This window comes from Ursus arctos, unplaced genomic scaffold (assembly GCF_023065955.2).
Source record: "Ursus arctos isolate Adak ecotype North America unplaced genomic scaffold, UrsArc2.0 scaffold_27, whole genome shotgun sequence".
Classification (NCBI taxonomy): Eukaryota; Metazoa; Chordata; class Mammalia; order Carnivora; family Ursidae; genus Ursus; species Ursus arctos.
Window position 1 is genome coordinate 703,387 of NW_026622952.1, and position 27,661 is coordinate 731,047.

Below are 27,661 nucleotides of genomic sequence, written 5' to 3' on the forward strand. Positions count from 1 at the left end.
TATATAGGAATGACAAACACCCACAGGTCATGGTTACCTTAAGGAAGAGAAAGGAAGGACTGGGACCACGGAGGCATTCACAGGAGTTGGCAATTCACCTGCAATGTTTATTTTTTAAATTGGCTGGTGAAATCACAGGTGTTTATTATTTCCTACATTTTGGGGTATGCCTAAAATGTTTCAGAAGTTGTAAAAAGTCACCTCATAATGGCTGCCTCTGAGTGTAGTGGCACCTGTTCAGTCTAAAAAATTAACAGAAGAGGCAAAGAGGTTCACAGTTCCCTCAATTCCTAACTTTCAAGCCCCAAAATCCGAGCACCTGTTACTAATTCTGCCTCAGTTTGGCTCCATCTGGACAGTCACCCTGCCCACTCCCCCCATGATCATTTATACATATCTACCTCTCCCTTCAAAACCCGCCACAAAAAGCAACACTTCCAGAGGGCCCCCACAATGCCTCATGCTAGAAGTAACCCCAGCCTCAGAACCTTACTGTTTGGCTCAGTAGGCCTGCACTAGAACTGTTTGTTAAATTATCTTACCAGCCTCCTCTCTGGGAGACACCTAGTCCCTAGCAGAGAGCGGCCAGTAATTAAGTTCTTCATTAAGCAAAAACCAAGTGTCTGGTGTGTGCTGGCCCCTGCAACAGAGGTTCTCTCAGTATCAGAACTAAGGACTTGAGATCACTGCCTGAGAGGAGGGACAGGCCCATACCTAAGGACATTATAGGATGAACCCTAAAACTACTGTCAAATGAACGCAGAGTGTGAATAAAGAACTTTCATGATTTTGTTTTGGAATAATTATTCAATACCTCTTATTTTCTGTGTACTAAAAATTTTATATTATTACTCTTGACTAAAAAAAATGTCACCTTCTTTGTGTTGAGGTGGAGCTGCTAAATAGATAATTACAAAGACAGTAAAACTGTCATTAGAAATCCTCACCTTCAAGTAATCCAAGGCCCTTAAAATTATTACAGATATACAACACCTTCGTCGACCTGACCACAGCCCATTCATATCAGGTGACTTTGAAAAAGTTTTAAAGAAAACTTTTAGTTTAAGCAGTGTTATTACTGATAATAATAGCCAACATATTTTGAGTACTCATCAAGTGGAAGTAAATTATTATCCCTTTTCCCAGATAAGAAAGTTGAGGTTTGGGGCGCCTGGGTGGCTCAGTTATTAGGTGTCTGCCTTTGGCCCAGGGAGTGATCCCAGGGTCCTGGGCTCGAGCCCCGCATTGGGCTCCCTGTTCCGCTGGGAGCCTGCTTCTTCCTCTCCCACTCCCGCTGCTTGTGTTCCCACTCTTGCTGGCTGTCCCTCTCTCTGTCAAATAAATAAATAAAATCTTTAAAAAAATAAAAAAGGAAAAAAAAGAAAGTTGAGGTTTAGGAAGGTAACTCACCAAAATTTGAACCAAAGCAGTCCGACTTCAGAATCCAGACTCTTTACTAAAAACACCATACTGTTTCCTAACAGGAAAATGGATCAACCCCTTTATTTCTAGAGTAAGGATGGACGCCCTATGATCACCGCACCAAAGATGAAACAAGAAATCACTCCAAGGTTCACAGCCAGGACCACTCACTTTTACAAACCTCTGCCACTAGCACAATGACCCTGCTTACCTGAGAACAGGGACTGTCTTACTGAGCTTTGTATTCTGCCTCTGAACAGTTTTCACCGCATCTCAAGCTTTAAAGTGCTTAGGAATCACCTCAGAATTTGTTAAGACACACATTTTGATCACGTAGGTCAGGGGTAAGGTCTCTGGTACATGTTTCTAACAAACTGCGAGAGAATGACCGCCTAAGCTGCACAACAGAATCTACCTGGGAATCTTTTAAAGCTATCCCTGTCCGGATGTCACCCTACATCAACACAATCAGAACCTCTGGAGGGGAAGCGTGGGAAGTCGGAATTTTAAAAAGCTCCCTGTGTAACTCTAATGTGAAGTCAGGTTAGAAAACCCTATTCTAGAGCTTTCCTACTTTAGCTCGGTCCATGGACCACGGTTCTAGACCAGTGCCTCTCAAACTTCATTACGTATATGTAAACCACCTGGACATCTTCTTAAAATGTAGATCCTAATTTAGTGGGTCAGAGGTGGGGCCTGAGACTCTGCACTTCTAACAAACTCCCAGGTTGATACTGCTGGGAAGCAAGGTGGTAAGTAGAAAAACTAAAAATTTCCAGTAGTTTAGGGTGTGTGATTTATAAGGCTCTCCTTTCATAATTCTTTTTTTTTTTAAGATTTTATTTATTTATTTGACAGAGAGACAGCCAGTGAGAGAGGGAACACAGCAGGGGAGTGGGAGAGGAAGAAGCAGGCTCCCAGCGGAGGAGCCTGATATGGGACTCGATCTCGGAACGCCGTGATCACGCCCTGAGCCGAAGGCAGACACTTAACGACTGCGCTACCCAGGCGCCCCTCCTTTCATAATTCTTAATTCAGAGACCAGGAGAATACTGCAGATGGAGGTTTCGGTGCAGGCATATGAAATAGCATATGGGGTGTAGGAATTATAAAGGTAAATCATTTATCTAACATTGGCTTAGATGTAGTTTAATATTAATTTTCATTAGCATTCATGAGAAAGATTATATTGAACATACCCTGCACCATGGCCACTTGGGTACTGAGTATTAAGGCTCTGCTAGGAGCCTGAGCCAATTTAATACAGACTCCATATATCAGTTAATAGAAAGCTTATGAGATCCGCAGTAGAAAAACAAAAGATTAAAGCATTGGAAATGTACCCATTTAGGGTTCTGATAAATTGGTACTCCTACCTTCAAAGAACTTTTACTTCTCTTTTTTCTTCCCCAACCCGCAAATCAGTGGATAACACTTCTCATCCAGTACTGCTAATCTTGTGTTAAGTGACCTCTGCTGAGAGGAAATGTTATTGCTTCCTTTAAAAGTTAAATATTGCACTGATATATGAATAAAAAGATTGCTGCATCATCCCAACCAGTTATAATGTTAATTGCCAATCCAGTTTTTATTTTTAGACCTGCGATTGTCCTTGTAACTAATATATATGCCCAACGTCTTTTATCATTTGAAGTCTTTTAATACGGTCTTTGATAAAAGATCATCCGCTTCAGTGAGCATCCCTCAGCACTCCTCAGTGTAATGTTGACCATTATCCAGGGCGCATTATTTTAAGTTGTAAACTACAGAATTAGAATGTTTCTAGGAAACCCTATTTCAAATCCAGCACCATTTCCTGAAGTCATCACCAATGTATACAAGAGGCACTCAACCAATAGAAAGAGCCCAAAACCGCCAGAGCCAGCCAGGGCCAGGACTGTCCGGAAGGAACTGAAAGAACATCGATGACCAGAGCACGTAGCTTTTACACTGGGCTCCCTGATAAACAAGGTGCCTGCTGTTGGAGAAATGAAGCCAACGCAGAAGAACTGCCAGGAAACTCACCTTAGGGGCTATTTTCTACAAACATGGCATCAGAAAGATGCACGAGCAGCACTCTAGAGCTCCTGTGCATGCATCTCTCTGCAGCTGGCCTCAGTGCAGCCCTCACCCTCCAAGAGTTCGCTCATGTCAACAGCTGCGGGCCTCACCTCTCAAGGGTGACTCCAAAGTCTCTGCAGCCAACCTTCAATCTCATATTCCCACCAGCATCTGTACATTAAGCACCATCACTCTCCTCAAACATAACCTGTTTAAACTGACCCGCCTACAAGCCATTCTCCCACAAACCCTGCTGATCTCCCCAATTTCTATTACTTCTAGATGCAGTATGTCACCTAAGCTTGCAGTCTCACAACGATTTTGACCCAGCCTTCATGTCCTATATTCAAACATTCACCAAATCCTTGCATCTTTTTTTCTTTACCAGGCTTTTCTTACCTATTTTCTTATATCCCTTAGACTATTACTCAGAATACTACAAAACTCACAGTAGGTTTAAAATAAATATCCACAAACTAGAACTTAGTAAATTCTTACAACAAAACTATAAATTGAGTGGTAAGGTTATTTCCATTTTACCAATAAGGAATCAGAGGCTCTCTGAAGCAAAACAACCTACCAACATCAGGCAGCCAGTAAAAAAGATGACTTGACCTCCGCGTCTTCTGATCCCAAATCCCCACGTTAGAAGTGATATTTCAGGAAGTCCAGTAATAAGTGTGCCAGGTAGCTTAGAGCTGGGAGGACAGTGCTGGTAGCTCAGAGGCTGATACAGGACTTGGGCACAAGGTAGAGTGGCATGGACATAAATTTTGATTTATATATCTCCTACTATGTACACCAGGCATTGTTACAACACTTGGTTTTCTTTTTTTGATTTCTGTCACCTGATTAATTTCATTTGCTTCCCCTTCCTTTACCAGATAGGTATTATTTATTGCATTTTACACTTGGAAAGGCTCCCAGATTTTCTATAATTAAGATCACACATCTAGTAAGTAACGGAGGCAGGATTCAAACCCAGGTATGCCTGGCTCGACCTAGCAGAGTCCACATCACTCATCACTGCGCAAGAACGCCTTTCGGTAAATAAAAAAACAAAATCCATTATAGCTGCTAGAAAAGCAGAAAGAAGCTAGGAAGAAAAAAAATGAGAACCTAAAACATAAAAGAAAAGGACTAAAGAGAGTACTAGAGCAAGAGAGACCCAATAATGAACCTATGGGACAGCAGAGCTTCCCACTTCTAATGACACTAGAAAAGTTGGTTACTCAGTGGTCAGCCAGGTCTCTAAAGATGATTTCACAAGATCAAATCTTTCCTCAGTCACCAGCTTAACTAATATCACATTATTTTAATTTCTTATTTTAATACTTATACATTATATTAAAATACCTGCAGGTTTTAAATCGTAATGTCAAACAAATTTTTGAAATCACACTTCACAAATTTCTGTATTAATCCTATTTCATGTGACTTTTCCCTAGACAGAAAGACACTAAAGAAAGAGAAAAACTGAAGAAAGGGGATACTTTTAAGCGTCAGCATTCCATTTGAGAAGGGGAGAGGGAGAAAAGAGGACGGCAAAAAACCAAACTATCAAATTCTGAGTGGACCCAAGACTGGCTGGAGCAGGCTCCTCAGGCATACCAGCTGCACACAGATGTAATTCACCTCCTCAGAGGCACTCCATGGTCTGAGCGGTATCCGAAAGAAAAACTAGGCAGCTGAGACATAAAATATATCCATTACACTAAATAGGTGATTTTAAAAAGCAGTGTTACATATTTCAGAGAACCAAAAGAAAGCTCCTGCCATATTACTGTATTTGATATCTCTTTTTTCCTGTCTGTCCAAATCCAAGCTCATTAGAAACGGACAATATTCAGTTCTGTTATTGGTCACAGTGACATGTGTGCCTTTCAGTCCTCAGGTCAGAACTTACTGATCGGAGTTGCAATCATCAGATGACAAGCCAGAGAGGAAGAAGCACCCAGACACAAAGGAACCCATTGGAACATGTACAACTGTTAAGTCTCTAATTATCCTTTCTAATTTTGGAGCCATGTGACTGGACTTCACACAGCACTGCTGACCCTGTCCGCCTGAGTGCTAAGTAACGGACCGCAACGGGAGGAGACGCTCCTCTTTGCTCCTTCATTAAAATATTGTGTTACATTCACAGGGTGAGCTACTTCCGGACCAACATGCAGCTCCCTCGCCAATATTCAGTGTTCAGAGCACTTAGAGCACCTGAGAGAATTTAACTATTCCTACGCGGGTTTAGTACAGGGTCTTAAGAATTGTTTTCACCTTATAAAGAATGATTCATTTGATATCACAAAGGTATATCATCCTTTAAAAGACTAACAGTGAGTACATGTACTCTTTAAAAATGTCCTTTCCAACCTGATACTAGAATATTACAGATTTGAAATGTTTTTTCTTTGACTTAATTGGTGAGAGAGAGTATCGGGAAAGAATAACCCCCTCTGGCCGCCAACGTATGGCTAAATCCAAGAACGGAAGGTGTTGCTGAGAAAGAGAACTAAGCTTTGCTGAGACGACACAACATTGTCATCACCTTCCCCAAACATCTGCACCTGCCTTTAAAGAAGCAACACAAGAGAGAACAGTGTTACCCTGTGTTCAAAAGAAATTACCGTCAAATACTGCCACTGAAATCATCCTTAATGACAGAGTAAAGGCACATATTGAAGTAGAAAAAGATTTTAAAATATACCTAGGCAATGCCAAATATATTTTTGTTTTGAAACCAATAATAAATGGACTCTGGAGCCTGACTACCTGGGTTCAAAGCCTGGGTGTGCCACTTATCACCTGTGTGACTTTGAGCAAGTTAGTCAACTGTGCTGTGCCTCAGTTTCCTTATCTAGAAGATGGGATCATTAATAACTTCTTTCTCCTGGCTTCTTATGAGAATTACACACCATGTGTTTACTAAATAAAACCTACAGGATGCCTTTGATATAAAATTGTGCTTAGAGACAACCTAAGTAACTTCCTATTTTTTCTACTGGCTGAGAACTAACCTTTTATACATTAAAATCAATCAAGAGAGGTGGGCTTAATTTCTTGGCTCAGGTCTAGCTAAAATCAAAGAAGCATTATCGGGAAGACAGTTGTTTCATTAGTCATATAATCCCCTTTCCTTGGAGCCTTCTTCAGATTCCCTTTATAATATGGTCAGACCCCCCAGTCCTCTGCCAACGGAGCAGCGAGGCTGGTGAATAGAGACAAGATACTAGGCATGTGCACTTGCTTTATTTGGCACTTTCCTTATGTAAACGTCACAATATTTATTAATAAAATTGGAAAATATTTTTTCCCTTGAATCCTAACACTTTGACCCTCAGTGCTTGGATGAGGGAAGTCAACCAGGTTGATAACTGTGCAGTCAGCATTCTAGTCTGGATTTCCTTAACAGGCTCAATAGTCTACTTCCTTACCTCTGCAGAAGAATGTTTTAATGTAGAAGAAATGTTTAAAAGTCTGCTCACTGATTACTTTAAAAATTTATGGAAACATGTTCATTATCAATTTGGTAAATTTTTTCTCAAATTAAACATACACACCACCACCACCACCACCACCAAGTCCTACAATTACCAACTCAGACTCCTGGTTCTATAGACTTACGAATGAGAGAAATTAGATTTAGAAAAAGAATAAAGAGACCAGGCAGCCTAGAACAGTGAATGTATCTGGTCTAGGAGTCAGACAATTTGAATTCTGGTACAGGATCTCTCACCAGGTAAATCCATCCCACCAAACTGGGACTCAGATTCTTTACTATAAAAACAGGAAAGATTACGTAAGGCCCCTTCGAGTTGAAAAATGTGATAATTCTTCAACCTACAATGTGGTACTGCAACTTGAAAGCACCAATAAGGCAGAGAGGGTAAAGAAAAACATAACAGTTATTCCAGTTTCTTTAAAATTTCTTAGTATCATTGAGCCCACTCTATTTTTTTAACCCTGAATAGAGACCCCTATCATAAAACAAACCCTCCTCCACCTATAACCATATACTATCTTACACCAACTCAAAGAACACAAATAGATCCACCCAAGTCACCAGCACGGTTCAAGGAAGGGTAGAATGACCACTAGTCAGGAATCATGTGGAAGAGTGCAAGAGCTCGGAGAGAATATTGGTTGGAACAGCTCTAAGATGCTTCTCATTACTAGAAGCAGTACTAGAATTCCACCTAATTTTTTTTTAAAGTTTTAATTTAAATTCCAGTTAATTAGCATGCAGTGTAATATTAGTTTCAAGTGTACAATATAGCGATTCAACACCTCCATACGATACCCACTGCTCATCATAAGTGCATTCCCTAATCCCCATCTCACCCATCCATACAATACAAATAATATATATTTTTTGTTAAAAACCAGTTGATTTAAATATCTGTTCTCTCTCTCTCTGTTTTTTTATTTGTTTGTTTTGGGGGAGGGGGGTTTTGTTTGGATTCTTCTTGTCATTGCTGGTGACCCATGCCTTTTTTTAACGGGAAAAACAAGTACATTATATTCATATTTTTATTTGTATTTTCAAGACTCTAAACATTTATATTTAAGAGTGAGAAGAAAAACAATATTCAGAAAAATAATATTCAGAAGAAAAATAATATTCAGAAGAAATTTCAGATTCTTGAAATAACGCAAGCTTATAATGTATCCCAATGACTTTCTGACATGGTGAGAAGATTTTTTTCTATAGTGAACTCTGTGGGCGTTCTCCAAATTATTACCCCTGTACGACAGGAACTGGCTCCTGCGTGCACACAGGTACAAACCCCCACACACGTCTACCTATACATACTGGCTTAAGCCAAAGTCTTGCCTTGCAGATGTAGAAATTGTTGATTTGTTTCTCTGATAAAATTGAAAAACAGGGATAATCACTCCCTTAGATCATGCTAATGTTAATAGAGAAGAAGCATTCTTTTCTTCTATATCAAACTTGAAATGAAGAAAAGCAATTCTAGTGTAAATCATGCAAGCATTAGAATTACTATATATAAGAAAATTCAAGAAGACTCAACCACTGTATAGAATGGTAAAGCACCAACTCATTTCTTCTATCAATTATATTGTTAAATAAACTGTGTGCAACAGACAAAAGGATAGTCCTTCCTGCATTCCTGTGCATGGTATTAACACTTAGTGTTGGGGGGGGTTGTTATGAAAATGCTGTTGCACTCCTTATTCCCCATCTCACCCATCCCTCCACCCACCTCCCCTCTGGTAACCATCAGATTGTTCTCTATAGTTAACAGTCTGTTTCTTGGTTTGTCTTACTACTGGCCAAGATCTCATGGCTTTACAATGCAGGTAAATGAAGCTTTGTCTTGACATGGCCTGAGTCTACTTCAGTATACTCCATGCTACCTAAATCTGAGATGCTAAAATACTGTAACCTACCTTGATATTCTTTCTTAACTATCTAACTCTGCCCTACTAATAATGACTGGCACCCACGCTGGCCCCAATGATGACTACTTCCTATTCTAAGTAAGCAGACCATACGTGTATTTGATAAACCTTTCACCTAATTCCTTCCTGATCTGACTTGCTGACGTTCACCTCTTCTTTTTGTTACTTACCCTTCTTGTAACTTCTACAACAAAGCCTCTCAGCCACAAAACCCCTCAGCTCCCCAACCTATTTTTTGGGCCTATAATTTAAACAACTTCAACTCACCCCAGAAAGTTGGACTGAAATTTTAATAAAATTATCTGCATGCCTATACTATTGCATTTTATCACAACTTCGTTATCAGAGGTGATGGTGAAACTAAAGGACAAAAGAGTAAAGCAAAAAGGTCCCCCCCTTTGAGGGGAGGACCACCCTCCTCAGAAACACCTTCCCCTCAAAGATCCCCTCCAGAGACACCCTCCGTCTCAGGGACACGGCCCCTCTAAGAGATACGGGAAGTCTCAATGTGGACTTAGCAGCCAAACCAATTCTGAGTCACAACAGCTTTACTCAAGCTCCTATTTTGTACCAGGCACTATGCTAGTTGCTTTAAATCTATATGAACTCTTTAATATAGCCACATAGCATACTGGATATTATTAACCCCATTTTGCCAATAAATAAAGTGGGTATCAGAGAAAATAAGTGGCTTGGCCAAGTATTTCAGACCAAGGTCTTCTGCTTTTGAGACTGGTGTTTTCTAATATATCCCACTAGTGATATATTAGAAATATATATCTAATTTCTAATATAGATATATTAGAAATATATCATTGTATCATTTTCTCTTTGGGAGAAGACAATCAACACCCATGGTCCACTTCACGTGGACGTGCATAGCTACAATGCTTTAACGTGCCAGTCTTGAATGTGCTCATCCAATGAAATCTAGAAAACGCTCAACATAAGATGGACTGATCACAAAGAGAGGTTCACTGAAAACCTGTAACGTGAATACTGACATAAAAAAAGCACTGACACTTTTTTATACAGCTTTAAAATAGTTTATCCCCATTTAACCTCCCCTCCATTTTTCCCAATACACACACACTGACATACTTTGACTCAGGAAAATTATATCAAAACTAAATTCACAAAATCATTTTAAGTTTAGTATTCCCTGCCCATTGATAAAGATGCTAAAGGACAGGTGAATGACCTGGGGATGATGAGCAAGAAGAAATAAAATGCTGGATAATCCATAAATAGGGAATCACCTAATGACAGATATGCCACATACAAACAATGTAGTTTGTCATCTTATCTCCCAGAAAGACTTAAATCCTAAAGTAGAGAGAGGAAATATTTATAGCCTTGACCAAGTATTGGTTCTATCAAGCATTCATATAATCAGATCCTTCCCCCACCACCTCAGGAACAGGAAGAATGCCTGACAGAACAGGACCTCGCAGAGCAAAGGCCTGCAAGAGACTCTGGTGACCATCTAACCCAACACCCTCAATTTGCAATGAAGGAACTTCTGGCCTAGTCAAACAACCCACTTCAAGTCATCCACCCATATCAGTGCCAAAACTAAAGTCAACACCTCTCAGTGTTCTTTTCACAGCACCACACCACTGCTACCAAAGCTGCACCACGGGAGCCAACACCTACTCCTCACCCACAAATATTTGCTCCAGATCCAATTTACATATGGTAATCCAGGAAATATCACCAAATACAATAACACAGCTTGCCAATTTGACAAACTGCTAAGGTGTACTCTGCCTGCCCCAAACACCTAAATTACTTTCTATTCCCATCATGCACTTATAGCCACAGAAACTGGCCAAATGCTGCTTAGATATATTCTACACTCAGATCTCCCAAAGAGAAAATGATACAAAAACCACCACATGACGTTAATGAGAATAGAGCTAGTACCTTCCCCAGAAAGCAATCTCCGGTGTGCCTTTCATATAGATGGAGTCACTGGTGTCATTCAGCCCGTTGGTGATCCCACCAGAATAGCCCATCACTATTCCACCATCTGCTGAGATGCTCAGGACGTCTGGCTGTCCCGCCACCGATGTCCTCTCCAGGAACTGACTGCCTTCTTTAATGCGCTGCTGTATCATTGGAGTGAGGGGCATTTCAAAGCTAAAGTAGCTATCAGGTTCTGAATATAATGTTTCCAAGGACTCAGCACTGTAGTATAGGGAAGTGTTGTCCAAAATGGTTTCGAACTGGGAGCTGTATACATCAGTGGAGTCCTCTGCATACCCAGGCCCAAGGATGTCGTCATCTCCTCCCCTAAAGTTCTCTTCTTGCTCAAGAATCCTGGAAAGGAAATACGAATAAAGAATTTCAAAATTAGGTTAATATTCTTTTTATTTTTCCCCTTCTACCATATAAAAAAGATAATATTCTTAAAGCTAACAAGTATATTCTTTGGGCTTACATTTTAATATGTTTGGAAAGGAAGGTATCACAGAAACTTACTCGGGTTGACAAGCCTCTTGGCATACATGTGATACACTACCCTCTAAATAATTTATATACTCTCAAATAGTTTCCCAGTATGTGACTATATCTGGTCTAATGAGTATTTGAATAAAATACTAAATTTTCATTTTAACCAACTAAACTCCAAATAATAATTCAAAGTATTAACAGCTACTGTCATTCTCAATTTTAACAGACACAGATAAATATATTGTGTAAACTTAACGGAGTAAAAATACACTAAACTTTCATCAGTCTATTAACACTTTCTGATTTAAACAAGACCAAAGGCCCTCAAGAGGATGAATACATTAGAATCCAAGGGCCGCCCCCTGCTGACAACAAGGCAGCACTGCAGAGATTTCAAGCCCAAAATCAGAGAGACTGTGAATGATCTTTATTAAAGTTTTCTTCAAAGGCAACAAACATGTTAATTTCAAGGCTAACCAAAAGAGTGAAAATCTATAAACAGCTTACAATTTAATATATATGGGTGGAGCACCAACTAATTAGTATGCAACATTTTGTTCAAATATTAAAAATGAACATTAGGATAACTAAATAAAAATTTTAAAACTCAGTAAAAGCAAGAGGTCAAGAGTTAGAAAACCCTGGAGCTGAGTGCTGGATGTCCCAATTACCAGCTATGTCACTTTAGAAAACTTTACTTAAGCTCTGAGCCTCAGATTCCTATAAATAGGAATACAATAAATATAGAAAGAAAACTACCTCATAAGTATCCATATTCCTAGGTGTTATGAGGACTCCCTATCAACAATACAGTTGTCTCTGTTGTTTTTAAATTACAAAGGTCTACCATGTACCAAATAGTATTCTGGGTTTATATCTCTAAATAGCTTCTCACTGCTTATGGAATAAAATGGGAGTTCCGACGAGGAAGCCCCGGACACTGTGTTGAGTTCTCATCGCCAAGCAGAGGTTAACAGTTTCCTATAATGTGTACCAGGCATCACAGAGAGCAGGATGACTATGGGAGCTCACCTTTCCTTATCTCTCTCCAGTTCTGGTTTCTTCTCAGGATGTCCTTTGTTTTCCTTGAGGAAGACTTCATCCTCTCCACTGTCAATAAGAGGCAGAGGGGAAAACGTCCCTGAGCTAGTGCCTGGCTTCTCTGATGAAGCGCTCCAGGTTTCATCCCAAACATTCTCAGTTAAACCAACTGAATTATACACACCAGCAGATGAGATGATATGGCTTGGCAGTTTGGAAAACTCTCTGCTTTCAGGAGAGGTCGTCCTTTCCAATGGGATCTCAAAATCCACAGGGTGACGTGTCTCTCTTTTCTCCCCTCCTGTCCACAAGATTTCCACCCCTTGAAACTCCACGTGTTTGACCCGGCTGGGGCGTCCTGTGGAGCTACCTTGATCAGACCTTCTCTCCCTCAAAAAACCAACACTGCCCACAGACGTATGGGTCGCTGCTGGGCTCCCCAGGGAGGACCCTGGACAAGCTGGCTCCCGCACATGAAGAGCCCCCTTTGTACCATTATCGGTTATCTTGGAAAGCTCTGCCTGAGCTTCTCCAGTTAACAGTACAGTCAGACCCTTCTGGATGCTTAAATGAGAATTCTCCTCATTCGTAGCTTCAGCTGAAAGAGGTGTATCTGGTCCTTTTGCTTGGCCAGTAGGAAATAATTGGTTGGCTCTCTGTCTCTTTGTTTTATGAGGGGCAGTGTCCGGCTCCTTCTCCACCCGCGGAACTGAAAACCTAGAAATAGCATCTTTGTCCAGTACCTTTGTAGCCTGCAATGTTCCTGAAGCTATTCTGGCTTCTGTGGCTTTCAGAGTTGAAATCAAAGAGTCAATAGGTTGTAAACTTTGTTCCTTGAGGTGACTTTGAGAGAGAGACTCTCTGACATCTTTTGGTCCTTCTGTAACACTGTCAGGCCCAGAGTGGTGGCCATCAAGAAGCTGGACCCCCTGCTGCCCTTGTGGGCCGCCTGGCAGAGACTCTGCATCAAACCCAAGAGAAGTTCTTAGGCCTTCTCCACTTTCCTCCATGGTCCCATATTCTGGAAATTCATTTGTGACATTCGGTGGGAGTAAAGTGCTTCCTCCATGATCACCTGCGAACAGAATAAAATGGACACATAACTTGTTTTGAACAACAGGTTCCAGTGTGTATTAATAAATAACCACCACACGTGTCAGGTACTCAGTAATCCTTATTTGATTCTTTCACTGTCTCCTGCCCCTCAGCCACCCTGCAACACATTCTTCTCATAACTTTGCCAGTGGTCCTTTCCACTTAGCTTACATGAGGATAAAGGTTTTAGTACAGAAGGAGGCATCTAATGATACATACCATATTTCACCCTGCTTTTGATAAAGTCCCACACATGCAACCCTGTTGCTGCATATGCAAAAAGAGATTAAAATAAAATATGGATCATTTTCCATATACTATACTCATGAAGTAGTAACTAGAATATTTATATTGGGCATAAAAACAAATAGCCTTATGATCCAGCCAACAGCATTTGTACAGTGCAATCTCCGAAACAGATATGATCTATTTAAAGTCAATAAATACTTTTTCAGCTGGAAGCCTCCCCCCCCTTCACTATCGGATTTCTATGGGGAAAAAAGGCTTTCAGAACATCCTTGGAGAATGAGAGTGAAGTCAAAATGGAATAGGATACTTAATGTGTTAAAAAAAATTTCGAGGATCCCAGCTGCATAAAATTTAAATGGTATGTTATGCAGAACCCCAATATATGAAGTAAAAACAATAATTAGTATATATTTACTGCAATGAACCAAATTTACAATATTTTCTTATTAAAATGGTAGTCAGTGAGAACAACGAAAACGTTCTGATGAAGAAAAATTTAAATTGGGAGTTTATAGATAACAGTTACAGTTCTATCAGCTCTGATAATCCAATTTCCTTCTGAATTTGGTTTTGGTTGCTTTGTATCAAGAAAATCCTCATCTACACTAGAAATGTAGTGTACCCACTTTGACAACTTTATGAAAGAGGACATTTGTTGTTGTGTTGTTATTTTTAAAGCACTGTGAACTTCTACCTACCTACTTAGTGAAATATTAGATAAATATCTGAATATATACACTAAAATGACATGAAAGACTTGATTCCAAGGCATGCACAAAATGAGGTTAATTTGGAATCAACATAATTAACATATGGTATCCCACAGTATGCAAAATACGATGAATAGTTATATATCTGAGAGTGTATAGTAGCTAATATTCCATTTTTAAAATAATTTGAAATACATTTTTAAAATTAAATTTGAATAAGGTATGGATGGAATCCAACAAGCACTTCTCTGTGATGGCAGTACTTATAATACCTTCATAAAACAGTCCTATGAGAATTTGGCTTGCTGAAATCTGAAGAGAGAGCATGTCTTCAAATCCTGAATTTGAAACAAAGAGAATTAAAAACAATAAGATCCCTCTTACTAGGGTGGCATATTGACATTTTTTCCTCTTTGAAGATTCAGTGGTTTGTAATATGCTCACTAAATTATACCATTACCACCATCTAATTCCAGAACATTTCACCACCTACCCAAAAAAACACATATCCATCAGCTGTCACTCCTCATTGCCCTGTCTCCTCAGCCCCTGGTAATGAGCAATCTACTTTCTGTCTCTAAAGATTTGTGTATTCTGGACAGGTCATAAAAATGGAATCATATAATATGTGGTATTTTGTGTCTGGCTTTTTTCACTTAGCACAATGCTTCCAAGGTTTATCCACACTGTGGCATGTATCAGAACTTTATTTCTTTTTATTGCCAAACAATATTTCACTGTATGGATATACCATAGTTTCTTTGTCCATTCATCAGTTGATGGACATTTGTGTTGTTTCTACTTTTTGGCTATTAGGAATAATAAACATTTGTGTACAAGTTTTTGTGTCTATATTTATTTTCAATTTTCTTGGATATACACCTATGAGTGCCATTTCTGGGTCTCATGGTTATTCTATGTTTAGTGTTTGAGACGCTGCACCATTTTACATTCCTACCAGCAAAGTCTGAGAGTATCATTATTGCCCATCTTTATTTAATTCTAGCTGTCCTGGTGGGAATGAAATGTATCTCACTGTGGTTTTGATTTGCATTTCTCTAGTAACTGATATTGAGCATCTTGTCATATATAAATTGGTCATTTGTCCATTTTCTTTAGAGACATATCTGTTCAGACCCTTCACCCATTTTATAATTCAGTTACTTATCTTTTTATTTTTGAGTTGTAAGAGTTCTATATATATCCTTGACAGGATTTCTTTATCAGATATATACTTTGCAAGTATTTTCTCCCATTCTGTGGGCTGTCTTTTCCCTTAGTTGATAGTGTCTTTTGAAGCACAAAGGCTTTTAATTTTGATAAAATCCAACTTATCTACTTTTTTGTTGTTGTTGCTTGTGCTTTTGGAGTTATATGCCCAAATGTTATATGTCCAAACAAATTATTGTCCAAGATCACAAAAATTTATTCCTATGTCTTCTCCCAAGAGTTTTACAGAGTCAGCTTTCACATTTAGATAGATCTCTGATCCATTCTGTGTTAATTTTTGTATATGGTGTGAGGCAGAGTTCCAACTTCATTTTTCATGTGGATATCCAGTTGTCCCAACACTTTCTGTTGAAAAAACTATTCCCACCCCCACTGAACTGCGTTGATACCCTTGTAGAAAATCAACTGACCAAGAGTAAAGGTTTACTTCTGGACTCTCAATTCTATTCCATTGAGCTAGAGGCCTATCTTGTAGCTGGTATTACACCATCTTGATTATAACTCTGTAGAAAGTAAAATCAGGAAGTGTGAGTCCTACTTTGTTCATCCTTTTCCAAGTTGTTTGACTACTCTGGGCCCCTTGCATTTCCTATATGAATTTTAGGATCAGCTTGTCAGACAGCTGAAATTGTGAGAGCCTTGGGTGAATCTGTAGAGTATCTTAACAATACTACTAGTACATCTTTTGATCTATGCCACAGGCTGTCTTTCCATTTATTTAATTTTCTTTAATTTCTCTTAGTAATTTTTTATAATTTTATAATGTACAAATTCTGCATTACTTTTGTTAAATTTATCCCTCTTAGTTTATTCTTTTTGATAGTGTTATAAGTAGAACTGTCATTTTAAAATTGCATTTTCAGATTATTCATTGATAGCATAGAGAAATACAACTGGTTACTGTACATTGAATTTATATCCTGCAACCTTGCTGAACTTAGAGGTTCTAATAGATTTTCTGTGGATTTCTCAGGTTTTCCTACATACAAAATCATGTCATCTATGAAAATAAATAGTTTCACTTTTTCTTTCTTATCTGGACACCTTTTATTTCTTTTTCTTGCCTAACTACCTGGGTAAACCCCTAGTACAACGTTGATTAGCAGTGTTAAGAGCAGGGGTACCTGGGTGGCTCAGTCAGTTAAGCAGCTGCCTTCAGCTCAGGTCATGATCTCAGGGTCCTGGGACTGAGCTCCAAATCAGACTCCCTACTCAGTAGGGAGTCTGCTTCTCCCTTTGCCCCTCCCCTCACCGCCCCTGCTCGTGCTGTCTCTCTATCAAATAAATAAATAAAAATCTTAAAGGAAGAAGAAGAAGCAGCAGCAGCAGCAGCAGCAGCAAGAAGCAAGAAGCAAGAAGCAAGAAGCAGTAGTAGTGGTGGTGGTAAGAGCAGACAACCTTGTCTTGTTCCTAAACTTAGGAGAAAGCTTTCAGTCTCTTACCATTAAGTATAATGTTAGCTGTGGATTTTTCACAAATGCCTTCTATCAGGCTGAAGAAGATCCCTTCTATTCCTAGTTTGTTATGTGTTTTTATCATGAAATGGTGTCAAATTCTGTCAAATGCTTTTTCTCTATTAACTGAGATGCTCATGTGCATTTCATATTTTTTTCTAGTAACATGGTATATTGCATTGATTGATTTTTATATAGTGAACCAACCTTGCATCCCTGAAATAAATCTCACTTGGTCAGAGTGTATAATCCTTTTATATGTTGCTAGATTCAGGTTTCTCATATTTTTGGTGAGTAATATTGGTCTGCAGTTGTCTTGTATTACCTTCGTCTGGCTTTGGTATTAGGGTAATGCTGGCTTCACAAAATGAATTGGGAAATATCCTATATGGGCATCTGTTTATATCCTTTTTACACTTTTTAAAAACATTTTTCACGGTTTATACTTTTTTTGAGCTCTTAACAGTTTTCTCTCCATTATCAGTTTCTTCACCACTTTAAAGCTATAAATTTATTGTTAATATGCAATGAAAGAAAAAAGTGAATAATCCAAAAAGACGTTTCCCTTTCTTTAACACAGTAAAAGGGCTTAAAATGCATAAAGAAGTACTTAGTCCACGTAGGAAATATTTCCTTTAGATTTTAAATACTTTTCATTATTTCTCTAAGCTAGATACCTTTACAAAAATTTAAGGACAGAAGAATATAGAATTTCAAAGGTTGAAGAGATTTAAGAATTACTTCAGCCACCTAACATAGTTAGGTTAGAAACCAGGCTCAACTGAATGGTGTACTCTACCAACATGACACAACAAATAAAAAAATCAGCTTTTCTAGTCTACCTCTACTAGGCTTTACATCCCTCCCCACCCCTCCACGTTTATTGGTAGTAAGGTACCCTAACATGTGTGTCTTCAATCTTTTCCCTAAAATTTAAAAATCTGAAATCGTTATCCAATGCGCACCCTCATTTTCCCTTTTGTTCCCAAACCAAAAATTATGTTGCTTTCAGTAGTTCCACACTGCCTACAGAATAAAGTCTGAAGTCCAAACTCCTTGATTTAGAAGTCAGGACCCATAAACCAGTCCCAATCTATCTTCCCCAAACTACTGTCTTTCTCTTGCTCAACTCTTTTCAAATATGTTATACTACTACTTCTCTAACTGAAGCAGGGGTACGGCACATGAATACCTTGAAAAGGTACTCTCAAATATATACTGGAAATAAAGTGAACTATATATACATGCCTTTGTCTCTGCTCAATCTCTTTTCCCCATAAGACGTAGTTTTTCTTCCCATCTCTAAATGACCAAATTGTTTTCATCCTTCAAGACCTAATTCTCTAATTAAGTCTTCCCTTAATCACTAGCCCTTGCAAGAAGTCACCTCTCCCCTTACAGATGTCAAGAGAATTTTAGCTGCACATATAGTACAAAAACATGAAATAAGTGGACATGATCTTAGCTCGTATTTTAAAGCTACAGAAAGCTACAATTTTTTAACCTATCTGAAGTGCTTTAACAAAACTGCCCATAGTGACCATTGAAGCCGTACATATATTTAACATACTATAGGGAAATCCATTCAACAAAGGGAAGAAAAATTACACTTTATCATTCAGGAGTCCACTTTGCTCTAACAGTTTAAATTGCCATCTGTAAAACACCCACTAAAATAAACACTGGCACACGAGCCCAAAGACAAGTGACCATAAAGAAATCAAGAAAAGAGGCCTCAAAGGAATTAAATAATCTCTCCACCCTATTTTTAATACTTTTCATTAAAATGCAGCACATAAAGGAGATGGCAAATCGCTCCGTTGTGGGCAACAGCTTGTGATATCTTGACAAACTGGTCAAAGAAAGTGAGACGAAAGGGGGAAGGACAAAACCAAAACTCTGCGTGACAAATAGCTTGCTTTACCATTCCAGTCAGTTCTCCTGTTCTAAGTTTACTGTTCTAATAAGTATGAGTCTAGTAAGTTTTGTTTACTTTTTAACTAAATAAGGACTAGCATAGACCAAGAGAAATCAATGTTCTGAGAGGCAAACTGACTTGACCACGGTAAATGGAACAATGTTCAACCATGTATTATGCGAGAATTACAAGTCAGGACTAGATTCCTAGTCTTTTGTTCTCAGGAGTAAATTCCTGGGAAAAACTAAGGCCTCTGAGTTGTCAGACCTTTATTTCTGACAGCAATAATATTACCAGACACAATGAAGAATGAAAAATCTTCCAGTTGTAGCTTCTGAATAAAAATAGCCCTAAATATCACATGGCTCTTGGTTAAAGCGCTCATCACAGGATGCAGCACAGCATCAAATCTTTCCTTTCAAATAAGGCATTTCTTTGTTAGAATGCAAGAGTAGTTTATTTTTGCTGCTTACATTTCAGGTCACCACTTAAACTGTATTTAACAACAAACAAAACTTCTTAAGATATTAATCCTGACCTTTTTATTTAGAATTTCTGACTTGTTCCTTATTTTTAAAAATTGGGACTATTTATTAGGGTGATTTTTTTTTTAAAGACCAAATTCTTCTTTTACTGTAAGATTTTTTTTCTGCTCCCTTTTGAAACAGGACCATTAGATACTTCTCATTAAATGCCTATCATTTCCAAAATTCCTTCAAATTCAACAAACTTTTATTAATTACCTGCTGTGTACTAAACACAGGGGATTCAAAAGTGAATATTGCCAAAGCATGAAAAGTCTGTTTAGCATGTTAGAAAAGTTTATTCTGGTAGCGTCTGAAGGGATATACAGGGGAGAAATGAGCCTAAACAGACTTAGGAGTAACAAGACAGGCCACTGGCAATAGCACGGGGTGAGCCTGGGCAAAGGCAGAAGGGACAGAACAAAGATGCAAGGCTCCTGTGTCTCCCACTCCAGCCAGTATCCACATCCAGTATCACCTCATGCCCTCTGCCCTGCCCCCTCTAACTTGAACACGCCCCCACAAAGCTGCTGCCCAGCCCGTGCCAGCTGCCGTGGGCTCTTACATCTTGTTAAAGCTTTTCCTTCACCTTTGTCAGTCTCCATCTATTACTAATGTAAGAATCCAAGTGAATATTGAAATAGCTATTTCTCTTCCAGAAAGTCTTACTGAATTAGTCTTGCCCAAATTTGGTTTCATATCTGTGACAAAGGGATTTGCAAGGTATAAAAAAAGAACTTTAGCACTTACCTAAATATAAACCACACACTAGTAGAATCTGAATTAATAAGAGTTCATAGCTTTCCTGCATTTATTTTTCCCCTTAAAGGAATGAAAATGTAGTGTCAAGTGTGTAGGAAGGACAGGAGGGGAGAGAGAAGAGCTTTTCATATACTTTGGGGGTATCTATTTATATTCCTTTACGAATCATCTTTTTCTAATAGGAATCTTATCTGCCACTTTGTATATTTGGTCAGATCCCTAACAAATTTTTTCCTGTTGTTTAGTAAAGATGCTTTTCCTGTGATGAACTAAACCCAGTAATTTTTTTAATGTTTTTTTAACTTACTATATTGAGAAAGAAATGGGATACTTTTGACTGTTAACAAGATCAATTTCAAGAGTGCGTTGGGTTGTATATTAAATAGCCATCCACTCCTGGGAAACAGGGACAGGACTGAAATAAAACAAAACGGAATAGAAAAACAAAAAAACAAAAAACCTTCTACATAAAACTAAAAAGCTTTTTGTTTGGCTAAGGAAACCATCCATAAAATGAAAAGGCACCCTACTGATTGGGAGAAAATACTTGAAAATCATATATCTGATAACAGTTAATATCCAAAATATATAAAGAACTCATATAACTCAATAGCAGAAAAAAATCTAATTTAAAAACAGGGAGAAGTTCTGAAAAGACATTTTTTTTCAAATAAGACATACAGATATACATACGGGTAAATGAAAAGATGTTCAACATCATTCATCATCAGGGAAATGCAAATCAAAACCGCAATATCACTGCATACCTCTTAGAATGGCCAGTATCAAAAACACAAGAACAACAAGTGTTTGGATGTGGAAGAAAGGGAACCCTTGTGCACTGTTGGTGGGAATGTAAATCGGTGCAGCCACTATGGAAAACAGTATGGTGGCACCTCAAAAAATTAAAAATAGTACTATCATATGATCCAGCAATTCCACTTCTGGGAATTTATCCAAAGAAAATGAAAACACACTAATTTGAAAAGACAGGCACCCCCATGTTCACTGCAGCATTATTTACAATAGCCAAGACATGCAAATAGCCCAAGTGTACGTCAACGGATGAATGAATAAAGAAAATCACGCACGTGCTCACCCATATACACACACACACTGAAATATTATTCAGTCATAAAAAAAGAAGGAAATCCTGCCATCTGCAGTAACATGGATAGAACCTGAGGGCATTATGCTAAGTGAAATAAGTCAGACAGATCAAGACAAATACTATATGATCTCATTTACAGGTGGAAATCTAAAAACGACGACAACAACATCCAAGCTCACAGAGAACTAATTGGTGGTTACCAGAGGCAGGGGGTGGGGGTTAGGTGAAGCGGGTGAAGGGGATCAATAGGCACCAACTTCCAGTTACAAAATAAATAAGTCATGGAGATGTAATGCGCTTATACTGACTATAATTAACGATGCCGTATCACATATTTCAAAGTTGCTGAGAGAGTAGATCTTAAAAGCCCTCATCACAAGAAAAAAATTATAACTATATATGGTGATGAATGTTAACTAGACTTTTCATGGCGAATATTTTGCAATATATACAAATATCAAATCGTTATGCACTTGAAACTAATATAATGTTATATGTCAATTATACCTCCATTTAAAAAACCTGTTTTTCTTCAAATCATGAGGAAATGAGCCTGCTCCATAAGATGGGCGTCAGAAAGAGTGTGGCCTTCTAAGAATGATCCTATCTGAGGACCAGTAAATGAAATGGATTTCCTTCCATTCTGGCTAGCAAACTCCTTAAAAGAAAATGGTCGAAGGAAAAAAGTAGAACTATTTGGCAAGTCTACTGCAGACTAGGACACAGGAAGCTGAAATGAGAAGCAAGTAAAAAGGTTTATCATGAGGGATTCTGAGCAACAGGATGTCGGTTTCCCAAGAGAACATTACTGTCATGTCTATGCCTAGAGCCCCAGAAGAACCATTAATTATGAATTCTACACATACATATTCCCTAGAAATTGGACCTAGTCATTTTTAGAAAGAGGTTTTTGCTTTTGTTTTGTACTGGTTTTGTTTTGTTGCCATGAGAATATAAACTGCAAAAGGCTGGAACTTTGCTTTATCATTCTATCCCCAGAGCCCAGAACAATAGTACCTAGCAAAATGGATATATTTGTTGGATCAGTGAATAAATGAAGAATGTCCTATAACCATCAGGATACCATTTAAGAGAACTTCAAAACAGAAACAAAAAGAAACCTACCAAAACACAAACAAAATACTACATGTCATTGCCATCAGCCTTCTGTCCCCTAGTCCCAAGTATAGGCTTGAAAAGGCTGCTGGAAACATGGGGGTCCTTCCTAACATTAAGCTAGCTAATTCTTCCAATTGCTCAGCTAACATTTACTGTGAGCCAAGGATGTGCTGAACACTGGAAAACAAAGCAACAAACATGACCAACACGGCTCTTGCTGTCAGACAGCTTACAATCCAGTAACTCCCATTTGTATGCACTTGTCTCCTGCAAAGTTCAGGAAGTGGTAAAAATTAAGAGGAGACAATCTTGTCCACAGTTCCAGATTTCAACATGACCCTACAGGGGCTATTACAGTTAAGAATAAATTTCTCAACTGATTAACTTACTCTAAATGCTATGCTGTCCAATATGTTACGCATAGCCACATATGGCTACTTAAATTTAAATTAATTAAAATAAAATAAAATTGAAAATCCAGTGCTCAATACCATATGTAGTTAGTGGCTACCATATTGCACCACACAGATATAGAACATTTTTCTGTGATTCCAGAAAACTCTATTTGAAAGTACTGTCCTAGAATCCTCCTACTCAGAGTGTGGCCTTGGGACAGTAGCACAAATACCACTGAGGGGTTTGTAAAAAATGCAGACTCTGGTGCCAGCCTAGACCTTCCTAATCAGAATCTGTATTTCTAAAAAGAAACCCAGGTTATTTGTATACACATTAAAGTATGAGAAGCACTTCTCTATAGAACTACAATAATATCTACTACAATATCTAGAAGCTCTGACTACATTTAAATGGCTACTTTTTTATTCTAAAAGATAATGCCTAGAGTTCCAACCTCCTAACTGAAAGGATTTGTTTCTATTTGCTGTCTATTTGAATAGACAGCAACTAAAGAAGCATACAGTCTCTCATTCCTACAAAAGAAGGGCTTGCTCATTCTCGTCTGGGTTTGCCCTCCAATTATCCTGGAATCCTTCAGAGAGGAAGAGAATCGCCTCTACTGTGATTTAATCTCTTCTTTATTTTACGTCGCATAGTAAATTTCTCTCATAATGAATGGTCAATGACTCAACTCTACTTATGAAAAAAAAAACCCCATAGAATCCTAAAATAATGCAAATGTAAACTTGAGCACTGTAAACATCTGTACACACCCTTAAAGAAATAACATGAGAGCTTAAAGGAAAAAGAGCTGACGGAAAGGTAAGCTTTTTCAATTTAACAGATTTTCATTTCTTTATAAATCGCAGCTAACTTAGCCACTAAAAATCTACTTTGTCTCCTGTCCATGTACTTTGTTCATAAATCCAATAATGTTGGGGTGCCTGGGTGGCTCCGTCGGTAAACCGTCTGCCTTTGGCTCAGGCCATGATCCTGGGGGTCCTGGGGTTGAGCCCAGCATTGGGCTCCCTGCTCAGAGGGGAGTCTGATTCTGCTTCTCCCTCTGCCCCTACCCGTGCTTGTTTTCTCTCTCTCTCTCTCTCAAATAAATAAACAAAATCTTTTTCAAAAATGCAAAAAATAAAAATAAAATAAATAAAATTAAAAAATAAAAATAAAATGCAATAATGTCACTGGTACTCTGTTCCTTAATGAATATCAGTTAGCAAACACCTTAAGACTTACATCATGAGTTAGTGTGATAAAAGAACTATAAATTCCTAAATTATTTTAACACTGGAAATTTTACAGAAATAATCTTAAAGTCCCCCTGACTTGTCAAACAGGAATTCAGTCCCACTACAGGAGGGTGACCACTTTGTCCCTTTTAGTCTGAAATTTCATAAATCAATGAAAAAAACTGGAAGACAAAGGTCCAGTTCACAAAGCAAATATGAAAAGCCTTGCAGAGCTAAAAAACCTCAAATACATTTCACCCATAAGTAACTATAATCCTTAACTGTGAATAACATTGATCAATGTTTTAAAGTCTAATAATCAATAAACCCCTCCAGTAATAGTGATGCATGTACATGCTGTTCAGATTTGCAATGCAATAGAAAAAGTTACCTTTAAAAAAATAATCTCATCTGTTTTAACTTAACAATAGAAAATATATTTAGTATGATAAGAATAACAGAAAATGAGTATGAGTAATGAGAATTTACTAAATGAGTAATCAAAGTACACTGTATTTTGGTACACACCCTTCACCCTAATAAAATTCACAGAGAATGCTGGCTACTGTTTGGTCACTAATAAGTCTAAAAACACACGTATTTCAGGTATTTTTTTATATGCTGCAAAAACCAGGAAAAGGCCTGCCAAATTACTACACAAGCTATTAGCATGTGCATACAAATAGAGACTATTGCATTAATTGAACACTCTTTTCCTGAGTGATTAATAGTTACAGCTGTGCTTACCATGAGCGATATTTCACATACTAATGATTCAGAATCCATTTTTTCCCATTCAGTTCTAATCCCTGGGGAAATGATACTAGCTTACCACCCCAGTCAATTTCAGAGGGCGCTCTGCAAGCTAAGGCGTGGCACTGCATGCAGCATACAGAAGGTAAAATGAGTGAGATAAGGAACAGCCCACTAATTTTAAATGAAAGTCTCTGCAAGTGTGCAGAACACTGTTCTTGGCATGCAGAAGAAATACTAAGCTGTAAGATTCAAATTTAAAATCATTTTTGAAGCTGGTTTCCTTTTGCCAAACAATAAGTTCCTCCACTGTCACCCACTCCTCATAACTTCTGTTTCTTCTTTTATCCACACCTTATGCTTCTCCCTTCAGCCTTACTCTCATTAGAGTTGCTCCTCTGATTTCAGCCACTCTATCCATTTTCTACTACTTCTTCCTGTTTAGGAATTCACACTTATAAAAATCCAATTTTATTTTTTAATTTTCTTCCAGCTTTGTTGAGCTATAATTGACATACAACATTGTGTAAGTTTAAGGTGTATGTGTTAATTGGATACTTGTAGACTGCACAATGATTACCACCATAGTTTAAGCTAACATCTCCATCATGTCACATAATTGCCATCTCTTTTTTGTGTTGAAAACATTTTCGATCTACTCTCTTTAGCAGCTTCAAAGTGTATAATATAATATTATTTACTACAGTCACTATGCTGCACATTAGATCCCCAGAACGCACTCATCTTATAACTGGAACTTTGTACCCTTTGATCAACATCTCCCCGTTTCCTCCACCCCCCAGCACCTCATAACTATCACTCTATTCTCTGAAAAACCCGATTTTAACAATTCTCTGCCCCTTACTTTATTTTGAAAAGCACAAAAAGTTTAAAGTTTTAAATAATTCCACAATTTTGTTTACAGCAGGCTCTCCTCTGCTAAAGTTAATATGAATGTGTTAGTATTAATATAAATTCTTATATAAAATATTTAATGAAATATTTTAATATTTAAGAAACTGAAATTGATGTTTAAAAATACAAGTCGTCTTCTTTTTTCCTTTATCATGAATGCCAAGCAGCTGGAGTTCCTAGCAGTGATGATCGGCTACAGCTGTGGACCTCTCTACACTGCTGTGTGTCGGGCAGATGTTAGGTGCAGTGGTAAACAACCTCACTCAGCCTCCAGTCTGTACTAAGCCTCAGCTGATTCATATTTGCATTCAGTGATTTTCATAATCAAAAAGAGACCCACAGTCTTGCTAAGGATTCAGCTGCAAACTAACATGAGCAATAATTCCAAGTATATCTGAAATGCAAATTTTACAGAAAGTCAAGTACACTGGTGAGAGAAAAATAAATCTTGTATTACTCTAAAAGTGACTCTTCCAATAGATGCAAAAAACACACCTCCATGTATAAACTGAGGAGTTAAAATACCGATTATAAATCTCCAGTGGATACTATCTCAGCCTTAACTACAGTGTTCACAGAACATTTTTGGTGCTACCCTGTGGCCAACGTTGGTTCTCTCCTAGGCTACTCAGAGCCATACTTTAGGCATGCAGATGGAAAAGGGTTTGAGCTCTTTAAGAGAAACTCCTCCCCTGTTCCCATCCAGCGCCACAATGTCTTTCTAAAACTACAGGGGTAGCCCGTTTTCCTCCTGCTTTCTCTATAATGCATCACAAACAGAGAGTAGAGAAATAGATCGAGAGAACTATATTCTCAGGAAAGCTGGTTGAACAAAAACAGCAACAACAAAAAACAATGAAAAGAAATAAAATCACAGGTAAGAATATTGCTTTCTATTTAAAAATAAAAATTTTGGAAAATCCAATATCAGATGCTAAAATAAATGTTCCAGGTTAAAGCCAGGTAAGGTACTGGGCAAAAGCATTCAGAGGGTAGGTGGCATCTTTCTGATGACTGGGGAATTAAAAAAATATTGGCGTGGGCATCCCTAAATAATGCAGTATGCTTTTCCCTATGTCAGGATTCAGCACAACCTGGTCTAGCCCCAGGAGTCTCCTAATGGGACAGTCAAAATACAAGACTAGTAAGCAAAAGCAGTCAATAATACAGATGGATCATTTCACAGCAGCATTTTACAAGAGATAGATATATAAAAATATATTTGCCTGCATAGACCTACAAATAGAGGTTACTCACAGAGATTACTGTAGCTCCAGCAGTTACCCATTGATCATAGAAAATGCCCAGTTCATCAGCTTAATGCTTGAGAAAAGTTAGCTAGAAAAAAAGCCAGCTAATTCAAAATCTGCTGTCCTAGTCAACTGGAAGCAAATTAGTTTCAAATTTCCTGGCAGCCCCTTTTGCCCTGCACTGCACACGGTGATGTCAATGGAAGCACTTTGAGCACTAGAAACCCTAGCTGAGAGGAGCTGCCGCCTCAGTCCCTCTCTCACAAAGGCTAAGCCGCCTGTTCTCTCGCTCACTTGCTCGCCCTCTTTCTGCCTGTCTCTCTCTACCTTGGTAGCTTACCGAAAACAACCACCGTACAGCTTTTCTATATTTGTGAAAACTACTTCCAAGGAGATAATTGAGATGACGGGAGTTAGCTTTAATGTAACCATTTCCCCAGTGCGGCAGCAGAAACCCCAGCAAAGGCTCCGAGAGGATTGTACCATCCTCAGTGACATCAGAGGTGGGGCTGTCATCTCAGTATTATGCAGC

General features: G+C 38.4%; 1 protein-coding gene across 7 annotated transcripts in view; it reads right to left on the reverse strand.

The window, feature by feature from the left end:
* The window catches only part of PSD3 (pleckstrin and Sec7 domain containing 3), a 702,408-nt gene that overhangs the window by 407,171 nt on the left and 267,576 nt on the right, over positions 1-27,661 (reverse strand). For 5 of the 7 annotated variants that reach the window (XM_044379268.3, XM_048226255.2, XM_044379274.3 and 2 more), the window contains 3 exons: positions 14,732-14,797; positions 12,397-13,480; positions 10,834-11,229 (listed from right to left, as the gene is read on the reverse strand). In XM_044379268.3, coding sequence (XP_044235203.2) covers positions 10,834-11,229; positions 12,397-13,480; positions 14,732-14,797 — 1,546 coding nt within the window. The remainder of the gene's footprint in view (positions 1-10,833; positions 11,230-12,396; positions 13,481-14,731; positions 14,798-27,661) is intronic. The other 2 variants (XM_057303407.1, XM_048226259.2) reach the window with 1 other exon arrangement.